This window comes from Lepisma saccharinum, unplaced genomic scaffold (assembly GCF_977018435.1).
Source record: "Lepisma saccharinum unplaced genomic scaffold, izLepSacc3.1 HAP1_SCAFFOLD_1341, whole genome shotgun sequence".
Taxonomy (NCBI): Eukaryota; Metazoa; Arthropoda; class Insecta; order Zygentoma; family Lepismatidae; genus Lepisma; species Lepisma saccharinum.
This window is the reverse complement of record NW_028143961.1, coordinates 1-11,501: the sequence shown is the minus strand read 5'-3', so window position 1 is coordinate 11,501 and position 11,501 is coordinate 1. Positions and strand designations below refer to the sequence as shown.

The 11,501-nt window shown below is 48.2% G+C and overlaps 5 protein-coding genes, 1 non-coding gene and 1 pseudogene across 6 annotated transcripts; 4 read left to right on the top strand and 3 right to left on the bottom strand.

Moving 5' to 3' along the window:
• The first annotated feature begins 3,499 nt into the window (after nucleotides 1–3,499).
• LOC145983588 (histone H1 pseudogene) lies at nucleotides 3,500–4,140 on the top strand (annotated as a pseudogene).
• Nucleotides 4,141–4,573: 433 nt separating this feature from the next.
• LOC145983586 (histone H3) lies at nucleotides 4,574–5,015 on the bottom strand. Its single transcript, XM_083116652.1, has one exon. It carries the CDS (start codon nucleotides 5,007–5,009, stop codon nucleotides 4,599–4,601), a length of 411 nt encoding a protein of 136 aa, XP_082972778.1. The 5' UTR covers nucleotides 5,010–5,015; the 3' UTR covers nucleotides 4,574–4,598.
• A 232-nt stretch (nucleotides 5,016–5,247) lies between these two features.
• Nucleotides 5,248–5,599, top strand: LOC145983583 (histone H4). The gene has a single exon (XM_083116650.1). The coding sequence runs from the start codon at nucleotides 5,253–5,255 to the stop codon at nucleotides 5,562–5,564; it is 312 nt and encodes a 103-aa protein (XP_082972776.1). The 5' UTR covers nucleotides 5,248–5,252; the 3' UTR covers nucleotides 5,565–5,599.
• Nucleotides 5,600–6,201: 602 nt separating this feature from the next.
• On the bottom strand, nucleotides 6,202–6,628 carry LOC145983587 (histone H2A). Its single transcript, XM_083116653.1, has one exon. It carries the CDS (start codon nucleotides 6,607–6,609, stop codon nucleotides 6,235–6,237), a length of 375 nt encoding a protein of 124 aa, XP_082972779.1. The 5' UTR covers nucleotides 6,610–6,628; the 3' UTR covers nucleotides 6,202–6,234.
• Nucleotides 6,629–6,808: 180 nt separating this feature from the next.
• LOC145983589 (histone H2B) lies at nucleotides 6,809–7,274 on the top strand. The gene has a single exon (XM_083116655.1). It carries the CDS (start codon nucleotides 6,809–6,811, stop codon nucleotides 7,178–7,180), a length of 372 nt encoding a protein of 123 aa, XP_082972781.1. The 3' UTR covers nucleotides 7,181–7,274.
• A 2,036-nt stretch (nucleotides 7,275–9,310) lies between these two features.
• Nucleotides 9,311–9,429, bottom strand: LOC145983590 (5S ribosomal RNA). Its single transcript, XR_014441263.1, has one exon. It is a non-coding gene; the product is annotated as a 5S ribosomal RNA (ribosomal RNA).
• A 1,161-nt stretch (nucleotides 9,430–10,590) lies between these two features.
• On the top strand, nucleotides 10,591–11,233 carry LOC145983584 (histone H1-like). The gene has a single exon (XM_083116651.1). The coding sequence runs from the start codon at nucleotides 10,591–10,593 to the stop codon at nucleotides 11,155–11,157; it is 567 nt and encodes a 188-aa protein (XP_082972777.1). The 3' UTR covers nucleotides 11,158–11,233.
• Nucleotides 11,234–11,501: the final 268 nt, after the last annotated feature.

Genomic DNA, 11,501 nt, shown 5'->3' with positions numbered 1-11,501 from the left:
AACCACGGCAAAATGAAGAGGAAGACAAATTCTTCTCCTTCTCCTCATTTCTGCAAGCCTTCCAGGGAGCCACCAAAAACAGGATGATCCCTCACATAATGAGGACAGCCCCGCTACTAAAGGCAGCAAAAGACGACTGCTCCCGAATCATTGCAGTTACTATTATGATTGCCGATATGATTAATGATGGCTGCATCTAAACGAACAAGCCTCCACAGAAACATAAGGCTAGTAACCTACAACGCTAGGGGACTACGCAAACAGAAGACAGAAGTGCTCCATTACCTAAACCTCCACAAAACAGATGTACTATGCGTCCAGGAGACCTTCCTCAAACCAAACCGGACCTTCAACACCAGACCATATAAAACCTATAGAAAAGACCGCCTCCACGCAGACCGGGGAGGCCTAGCCATACTCATCAAAAGAAGCATCCCTTCCGAAGAAATTACAGTTCCGCCACTGCAGCAAATGGAGGCAATGGCCATCAAGATACACGCCCCCGGGGCACCGCTGATCATCGCCTCATGCTACAAAGTACCAGGGCACCAACTCCTGGAACAGGACATACAGACACTCGAGGCATTAGGACCGCACGTTGTACTCGCAGGCGATCTCAACGCAAAACATAGGCGTTGGAATTCAAGACAAGAAAATAACGCAGGCAGAGAGCTAGACAGAATCCTCGACAGATCCCACCTGGACATTACCGCACCCACAGAGCCAACCCACTACCCTGATGCAGCAAACCAGCAGCCTGATGTCATCGATGTGATCCTGTATGCAGGCTGTGGGATACAGGTGCAACCATATGCTGATATAGCACTGAACTCTGATCACGTCCCAGTGCATACATCAGTATCGCACAGGATCATCACCCACAACGCGCCGCCACCACAACCACCGCCGGTCAACTGGGACGACTACTGCAGACTACTCAATCAACTGGTCGATCCAAGGATGCCGTTAAACAACAACAGAGAGGTGAATACGGCAGTTGGCATACTAACCCAACACATGACTGATGCCATACAATATGCACGCCAGCCACCAATAGAAGATAATCGCCAGGAAGATGAGGAAGACGAGAAACTACACTTCCTCCTAACAGCCAAAAGAAGATTCCGAAAGAAATGGCAGGAAACCAGAGACCGACGCTGGAAGGAGGCTTATAACAACATGAGCCGAAGGGTCAGGATGAGAATCGAAAACTCCATCACCGAAAAGTGGGAAGGAGCGCTCAAGAACATCGCGCCCATGGGCAGAGACTTCTGGAGGATCATACGAAAACTCGCCACGCCAAAGCCCGATTCGTACACTACAGTACTGAACGGGCCAAATGGCCCAGAAGTCGATCCACAACACCAGGCGGATATCTTTGCCAGCCATCTCAGAGGAATCTTCCAACCTAATCCGCCGCCACCACCTCCCTTCCTACAAGAAGTCCAGGAGACAATGAGAGAAGTCCGCCATACACCGGTTGCGGGGCTACCAAGACTCACAAACCCCAGGGAAGTGGCACGATACATCAAGCAACTACCAACAAACAAATCTCCAGGACTCGACAAGATACCACCATTGGCACTCAAAAGGGCACCACGAAAAGCAATAGTCCTACTCACCAGGATCATTAACAGCATTATGATCACTGCAGAGTTCCCCGAACAGTGGAAGACATCGAGGGTGGTGATGATCCCAAAACCAGGGAAGAACCAGAGGATGCCAACAAGCTACAGACCAATCAGCTTGCTCTCGCACATAAGCAAGATATGTGAGAGAGTGATCCTGCGCCGATTGCAAGACCATGTCGAAGCAGCCAACATCCTCCCGGAACACCAATTTGGATTCCGGGCCGGGCACAGCACCACCACCCAGCTGGCCCGAGTAGTGGACCACATCACCTGCATGATGAACCGGCGGCACCTCATCCTCGGTGTCTTCCTAGACATCCAGAGCGCCTTTGATAAGGTGTGGCACGAGGGACTTGTGTACAAACTGCACACCTACCACTTCCCTGTGACCTACACAAAACTCATCGCAAGCTATCTCACCCGGAGATCCTTCATAGTACATCAGAAGGGAAAATCAGCCGCCCCAGAAACCATCCACGCGGGAGTGCCACAAGGATCCGTACTGGCCCCACTGCTGTACGCCATCTACACAGCAGACATGCCAATAGCACCAAGGATCACCCCAGCTGTATTCGCGGATGATACAGCATTCTTCACATCACACCGAGACCTGTACGAGAACTACATCCGGATGCAGGCACAACTACACCTTCTGGAAACCTGGACCACAAGATGGAGGATCCAACCAAATCCTGGCAAGAGCGTTGCAGTGATCTACAGAGCGAGAAGACCGCAACAACTGAGACGTCTCACCTTGCTAGGGGAGCGTATCCAACACAAAGAGAGTGCAGTATACCTTGGCCTAACCCTAGACCGCAGGATGACCTTTGCCAGGCACGTAGATGACATCTGCCGGCGGGCCGGAGCACGACTCGCGGCGCTGTATCCAATCCTCCGAGCGCTCACATTGTCGATGGAATCGAGACTCCATATCTACAAGGCATGTGTGCGCCCACTACTACTCTACGCCATTCCAGCCTGGCACCAAGTGGCACCAACAACCTTCCAAAAGCTGCAAGTCGTTCAAAACCGGGCTGCAAGACTCGTCGGAGGCCACGACAGAAGGACCAGGATAATACAAATCCATGAAGACCTGAACCTGGAGATGCTACGGATCCAGACAGGTAAAATTACACTCACCTTCTGGCGCCAATTGGCGAACCACCAGAATCCAGCTGTCCGCAGCATTGGCACAACACCCATCCTGCGATGGAAACATAGAACTCCTCGCCCACACGATCCCAAAAACATAGCCAGGCTCCAATAATTCAAATCCAACCCTCACTCCAATACTGCCACCACTATGTATTCTCCACTCAACTCCTGCACTACGCATTCTCTCCATATATTTCCCATGTATTTTCCTTGTATTCTCCATGTACTTCCCATGTATTCTCATGTATTTCTCCACCCATAATCATGTATATCGACTTCATTACGTATCCTCCACCATGTATCTTCTCCATGTATTTTCTCCATATACCAGTGTTCAATATACCTTGTACCCTGCATAAGAGCTAACACCAAAGCCAACACAACACCTGATGCCGTACTGCCATATCAATCCTCCAAGGAGGAATCACACACAATAGGCTAAACAAAAAACAGCCTCCCGGAGGGGACAATAATCCCCTCCAAAACCTCACCCGCTCCAGCAATCCAAAGGAGCAAAAACTCATCTTCCACCCCCTGTAGCAGTTGCAGGGAGTGCCACTACCATCAAAATCCATACAAACCACCATTGTCACACAAATCTCAAACACACAAGTCAAGTCAGGTCCCAAGGGACGAAACTGAAAACAAGAAAACCACAATGAATGATGATGATGATGATGATGATGAGCGCGGGGATTCATTTTCGTTCCGAAAAGAGCGTAGATATGGCAGATACGGCATCAGCTCCCTCAGCCCCGACGGCGGCTTCGCCCAAGAAGTCCTCGAAGGCGAAAAAGCCGAGAACGGCTCCTTCCCATCCCAGGACATCCGAGATGGTGAACAACGCTATCAAGAACTTGAAGGAGCGCGGAGGCTCTTCCCTGCAGGCCATCAAGAAGTACATCACCCAGAACTACAAGGTCGACGCCGAGAAGCTCGCGCCCTTCATCAAGAAGTACCTGAGGAGCGCCGTGGCATCAGGTTCTTTGGTGCAAACCAAAGGAAAGGGTGCCTCCGGATCTTTCAAGCTCAGCGCTTCGTCGCTGAAGGAGAAACCGGAAAGCGGGGCTGTTTCCAAGACCAAACGCTCGGCTCCCAAGGAGAAGAAACCGGCAAAGAAAGCTGCCCCGGCCAAGCGACCAAAGAAGACCGGCGAAAAGAAGAAGGCACCTGTTGCAAAGCCAAAGAAGTCTCCATCGAAAGTGAAAAAGGCAAAGACGCCCAAGAAACCAAAGGCGCCAAAGCCAAAGAAGGCTGCCAAGCCCAAGGCAGCAAAGAAGGCTGCACCAAAAAAGAAGTAAAATGGTTGAGCACGCAAGTGTTCCCCATAAAAAGGTCCTTCTGAGGACCATCAAAATTCTCCTGGAAGGAGCGAATTTGCACGATCACTCAATCTTATAACCTTTCTTTTCATCGGACACGGTGTCATCCTTTCCCTTCCATCCATGCATTTTTTTTTTAAAAAAATGTAAACCATGAAAGCAATACACTTGTCACATTATGTAGTCATAATTTGTTTGACTTCGTTTCCATCGATTCTATGAAATGAACTGCGAGCAAGAAACCGCTAACTGATATTAGATTTAAAGATTTAGCGAGAGCTTTTGACCCATATATTATTAAAACTGAATATTCATGAAATATCGCCCAATTGCTTCGGCGTTATTATTTTAAATAACTTTTGGATAAACGCGAGGATAGGGATTGACAATAATAATAAAAATAAAGAGAGATACGACCAAAACGTACTTTCCAAGTAGGATTTGTGGTCCTCAAAAGGACCGATTGTTTGCCAAGGGCAGCGGGATGCGCTTAAGCACGCTCTCCACGAATGCGGCGGGCGAGCTGGATGTCCTTTGGCATGATAGTGACACGCTTAGCGTGGATGGCACACAAGTTGGTATCTTCGAAGAGACCGACGAGGTAAGCCTCGCTGGCCTCCTGGAGAGCCATGACTGCGGAACTCTGGAAGCGCAAGTCGGTCTTGAAATCTTGAGCGATCTCGCGGACGAGACGCTGGAAAGGAAGCTTCCTGATGAGCAACTCGGTGCTCTTCTGGTAGCGACGGATTTCTCGAAGAGCCACGGTACCTGGCCTGTACCTATGGGGCTTCTTCACTCCTCCGGTGGCGGGAGCGCTCTTCCTAGCTGCCTTTGTGGCGAGCTGCTTCCTTGGGGCCTTGCCTCCGGTGGATTTTCGTGCAGTTTGCTTAGTCCGGGCCATTGTCGCGTGCTTGTCCTAAGCGTTTCCGTTTCAAACAATCGCGCCAACCAAAAATCATGCCTTTATATGCTTTGCCCTGAAAGGTGCCGTGCATGCTCCTGATTCGTGAAATCAAACCGAAAAGCGGATTTCCCATTGGCTCCCGCCATTCTGCCCCCCTCTGTCGAAGGCGTACAAAACTGAGCCGGCTCGCCGGGAAGGCTTCATTCTCATCTTTCGAATCCACGTACGTGCACTGCAGAAATGACAGGCAGAGGTAAAGGAGGAAAGGGACTCGGCAAAGGAGGTGCCAAGCGCCACCGTAAAGTTCTCCGAGACAACATCCAGGGTATCACCAAGCCCGCCATCCGCCGTCTTGCCCGGCGAGGAGGTGTGAAGCGAATCTCCGGTCTCATCTACGAAGAGACACGCGGCGTCCTCAAGGTGTTCTTGGAGAACGTTATCCGCGATGCCGTCACCTACACGGAGCACGCCAAGAGGAAAACCGTAACCGCCATGGACGTCGTGTACGCACTCAAACGTCAAGGCAGAACCTTGTACGGTTTCGGAGGTTAAGGGCTCTAATTTGCCTGTCCTCCATCTTGAAAAATCGGCCCTTCTAAGGGCCACAAATCTTTTCTTTGAGGAAGGAAATGTCAGCTTTCAACTTTCCCCGAACCTTACCCCCTGATCCCAGCCTCGATTCGAACGATTTCTCTCGTCTGGAGTTGATAATGACATAAGAATGATTGAAATAATTGAGAATTCAACAAAAAATATTCACGCGAGGACTCTCAGCATTCGCTAGATGACTATCCACCCCTCGTTGCTTCTTCGTTCGTCGTTTAGCAAAGCAAAAGGAATTTATGTGAAATTCAGATTGCTTCTGTCAAATTATAACATCAATTAATATAACTCAGGCGAACATATATATATTTTTTTATTATTATTATTTTCAGTGCAGCTTGACTCCACCGAAAACAAAACACACGTCATAATCTCTATGCTATCAAAATTTACAAGATGTATACGCACAGGTAAGCCACTATTCTCTGACATTATCGGAAATAGGCAAACAACATTGAATCAACACAGGATTTGCATGCCAAGTTACAAGTCCTGATTAGACTACAGACTTCAAACTTGAAAACTTAAAAAAATAGAGTAGACAATGACCCTTTCCTAAGGTAATTGGTGGCCCTTACAAGGGCCGATTTGCTAGAAGCTGAGGGGGTAGGGTGTCAGCTTAAGCTTTCTTCTCGGTTTTCTTGGGAAGAAGGACCGCCTGGATGTTGGGCAGCACGCCACCCTGGGCGATCGTGACCCCAGAAAGGAGCTTGTTCAACTCCTCGTCGTTTCTGATGGCCAACTGCAAGTGACGGGGGATGATCCTGGTCTTCTTGTTATCGCGAGCAGCATTGCCGGCCAACTCCAAGACTTCGGCGGCCAAATATTCCATGACGGCGGCCAGGTAAACCGGTGCACCGGCACCGACACGTTCGGCATAATTGCCCTTTCGCAAAAGTCGGTGGATTCTGCCGACGGGGAACTGAAGTCCGGCTCGGCTGGAGCGAGACTTGCTCTTTCCCTTCACTTTTCCTCCCTTTCCGCGTCCAGACATGATGATCTCTTGCTATCGATACAACGTGAAAACACAAATTTTTGCCAGCCAGTTTGGTGGTTTTGTTAAGTAGTGTTGAATCGCCGCGAATGAGAGCGTCCGGGAGACACGTCTCGAAGCGCCATTGGTCCGTCTGATATCAACCGTCCTTTCTTAAAAAGAATCGACGGTTTGGGCGCACATCGAGTCTGTCTGCAACATGCCGCCAAAGACAAGTGGAAAAGCCGCCAAAAAGGCCGGAAAGGCCCAGAAGAACATCTCCAAGGGAGACAAAAAGAAGAAGCGGAGGAGGAAGGAGAGCTACGCAATTTACATCTACAAGGTGTTGAAGCAAGTTCACCCTGACACCGGCATCTCCAGCAAGGCGATGAGCATCATGAACAGCTTCGTCAACGACATCTTCGAGCGCATTGCCGCCGAAGCTTCCAGGCTCGCTCATTACAACAAGCGATCGACCATCACCAGCAGGGAGATCCAGACGGCCGTCCGGCTGCTCCTCCCCGGTGAACTGGCCAAGCACGCCGTCAGTGAAGGCACCAAGGCCGTGACTAAGTACACCAGCTCAAAGTAAACTCAAGGAAATAGTTACCTTGCCGAAAAAGGCCCTTTTTAGGGCCAAAAATTGAATCTTGGAATTGGACGAACTTGTCTACCACCCCTCCGAAACGTACACTTACATAACCTAACGATATCTCAGCCTGCAAGCGAAAAGATTTTTGACCTTACGTATATAAAAAAAATGCTTTTAAGGTACGAATGAATGTTAATGTCAACCAGCACGTAATTTACAAAAATAGGCTAAATTTCCAAATTTTTTAGTTTCTTTTGCTGAATAGGACTTTTAGAGTTACATTTGGACAAAATGCCTCTGCAAAAAAATAACCTAAGACTTGGAACAATTGATTCGGCGCATTATTATTTTGGATGAACACATAAAATAAACTTGTATATTTAACAAAAATAACTTTCACGTTTCTATTTTACAATTGTACGTTTGTTACTAGAGTATGGCAGTGAAAGGTACACACAGATTAATATCTGCATATACTCGGTTGGGTTACATTAGGTTAGGTTTTGTTAGGTCGTGATTTTATTTCATTTTTCGTGTTTTCCTTCATTTTACTTTCAAAATTACTTTAAGTTTTCTCCACGAGCAGGGAAAAAGGAAGAGTTTGGCAGTCACATTCATAATTTGCACTAAAAGGGCTCACTTAACTTCTATGAAAGGGTGAGAACTGGTACGCTCAACGAACTGTGACATTTGGCGGGAACCGTTGCATTAGAAATCGGTTACTCCAAGAATTGATCTGAACGTTGTTTCCGGAGGGCGGCGGCATCGGGGGGGGGGGGGGGTGGAACTTCAACTTACGATCCCGGAAGATTAGCATTTTTTTGTTCAGTTAGGGGTGTGGTTCGAACGCCTACATGCCTCCATTCGGTATCATTACATGCTGACTACACAACGAAAGTGTACGCGAATTTTTGAAGAGGAACCAAAGTTGTCTTAGGCAAGGTCCTTTTTCCAGGAATTTGTCTCGCGTTCGTCTGAACCCAGATCCTCTGGGAGGTTAGGTTACGTTGGCATGGCAAAAAAAAAATGTTCATTCCATCCTATGCATTAATATTAGGGGTGTGCGGGATCCCGAAAAGTCGGGACCGGGGGGGGATCCTGTCCCGATCCCGACTTCGGGAAATGACTTCCCGACTCCCGACCAGTCGAGAAATACCGAATGGTCATTTTATCGTTAATTCGTTTCCTGCAAAAAGTAACGGTTATGTAACGGTCTGCTGCCAAAAGTAACGATTTCGTAACCGTCTGCTGCCAAAAGTAACGGTTTTGTAACCGTTCCCTGCTAAAACTAACCGTTTACTGCCAAAAGTAACCGTTTTGTAACCGTTTACTGCCAAAAGTAACCGTTTTGTAACAGTTTACTGCCAAAAGTAACCGTTTTGTAACAGTTTACTGACAAAAGTAACAGTTTCGTAACCGTTTGCTGCCAAAAGTAACCGTTCCGACCAGGACCTTCCCCACTTGCCTTCTGCTAAATTGTCCACTAGCGGGGACACTTTCACATCACTGCACTGATCGAGCATTCCCTTTCCGAAGGGAAAAGACGCGAGATTTGACATGCATCGGTTGAAACAGAACCTCGGTTTACGTGTCCTCGCCAACGAGTATGCGACATTTCCAATTCTTTATTCTGCGTGTGCACCCCCCCCCCCCCCGGTGCGTTTCGGGCGAAATTGCCAACGGATCAGGGTTGCCGGGCCGGGACTATCCCTTTAGCGAACGCCTCCTTCCACGGCGATGGCATTTTGCAAAAAAATAAAAACGCCCAAAAAACACACTCCCTGCAACCGCCGGCACGTATCCTCGCCGAAAACTACCAACGCCGGCCTCTTCGGGGAGCGACGCGGCGGATCCGCCGGGCAGGCCAGCGCTCCCCGCCGGGATTATGGCGGCCGCCGGTAATAAGAACGCACCCTGCAACCCCGCACGCCACAAAAAACAGAAGAACGTCGCCTTCCCCGATATTCATATATACTAATATACATTCTTCACTTATATTATTATTATTATTATTTGATGACATGTACATAAAAAAAAAAAAAAAAAAGCGATTGTGCAAAAACTGTGGGTGATTGATCGGCTTCGATTCACAAATAAAAGGCCACTATGAACCTTGAAAAAGAAAAAGGATGCCAACAGCACCTGGTGTTCCCAGGCGGTCACCCATCCAAGTACTGACCAGGCCCGACGCTGCTTGACTTCGGTGATCGGACGAGAACCGGTATATTCAGCGTGGTATGGCCGTTGGCGAAAGATACTGCTTTCGGTAAGGTACATATAGTCCAACTTCTCGTTTTCGGGGAAATGTCTCGTCTCGTGGGCACTGCCAAGAACGTGTAGAAGAAACATAACAAATAATTATACATTTCATTGTAGTCATAGTGAGAAATGTGCTTTAACACCCTTCGAGAGATGTGTGAACATAAAAGCTACAAGATAGGGAAGAAAATTTAGTGCAGTGAATAAAAGTGAATCTCATGACCAACCTTTTTGATTCCACACTATATACCCAGGACCTAACAACGAAAAAGTGATTGGGCTCGGTTAGTTCGTATGAACTTTCCAGCCTGATCATTACCAGTGCGTAGTTATATATATATATATATATATATATATATATATATATATATATATAGTCTCTCCAGCCTAGCTATTTCCTATTTTTGTGCTATCTTCGGACAACTTCATCGAGTTCTCGAATACGCGCTATTCCCACAAACCAAAGTAGGCAACGGGCACCTCGACACAAACTATTACATTATTATTATTTATCGGCGGAGAGCAGGAAGGGCCGCGCTAACTTTCGGTGCAAATGGCTGCTTTCGAATCGAACCACAGTCCTCATGCGATAGATTTTCGCCTATAAACGAAATTAAAGGCTATACATTGGAAGTAGGCCAGCTTCGTTCAAACACAGGCGTGTGCGACACACGCTACTTCGGAGATTGGCTTGAGAGGCCTGTCGTATGCTCAAGGCACCTGATTCTCAGCAAGAGAATAGGGGAAGGATTGAACTTCCATCTCCTCCGTGCAACCGACGCACCTTCTACCTTTTCTCAGAGAAAACTAAGGAAATCACGGGCATATGGAGGTCGCGCGTACACCTACGGTGAGTTTGACACGAAGGAAGCGAGGAACGTGGAAGTCGTGGGGACGGACTGCGGCACTTCACGGCTACTTCAAAGTTTCCGGAACGTACCCAACAACGAGGGATGCTGGTGCTCTCTAGCTCAGCACTGAAAAAATTAATCTTGGAAAGAGGAGGAAACACACTTACCGTTGTGGCAACTACAAACTTCAGTTTGCTTCGGCCCGCCTGAGAGCTGCTCTCGCTCCGGTCCGCGCTCCGAGAGAAAAGGGGGTCGAAACCAAGCGCGGGGATTCATTTTCGTTCCGAAAAGAGCGTAGATATGGCAGATACGGCATCAGCTCCCTCAGCCCCGACGGCGGCTTCGCCCAAGAAGTCCTCGAAGGCGAAAAAGCCGCCTTCCCATCCCAGGACATCCGAGATGGTGAACAACGCTATCAAGAACTTGAAGGAGCGCGGAGGCTCTTCCCTGCAGGCCATCAAGAAGTACATCACCCAGAACTACAAGGTCGACGCCGAGAAGCTCGCGCCCTTCATCAAGAAGTACCTGAGGAGCGCCGTGGCATCAGGTTCTTTGGTGCAAACCAAAGGAAAGGGTGCCTCCGGATCTTTCAAGCTCAGCGCTTCGTCGCTGAAGGAGAAACCGGAAAGCGGGGCTGTTTCCAAGACCAAACGCTCGGCTCCCAAGGAGAAGAAACCGGCAAAGAAAGCTGCCCCGGCCAAGCGACCAAAGAAGACCGGCGAAAAGAAGAAGGCACCTGTTGCAAAGCCAAAGAAGTCTCCATCGAAAGTGAAAAAGGCAAAGACGCCCAAGAAACCAAAGGCGCCAAAGCCAAAGAAGGCTGCCAAGCCCAAGGCAGCAAAGAAGGCTGCACCAAAAAAGAAGTAAAATGGTTGAGCACGCAAGTGTTCCCCATAAAAAGGTCCTTCTGAGGACCATCAAAATTCTCCTGGAAGGAGCGAATTTGCACGATCACTCAATCTTATAACCTTTCTTTTCATCGGACACGGTGTCATCCTTTCCCTTCCATCCATGCATTTTTTTTTTAAAAAAATGTAAACCATGAAAGCAATACACTTGTCACATTATGTAGTCATAATTTGTTTGACTTCGTTTCCATCGATTCTATGAAATGAACTGCGAGCAAGAAACCGCTAACTGATATTAGATTTAAAGATTTAGCGAGAGCTTTTGACCCATATATTATTAAAACTGAATATTCATGAAATATC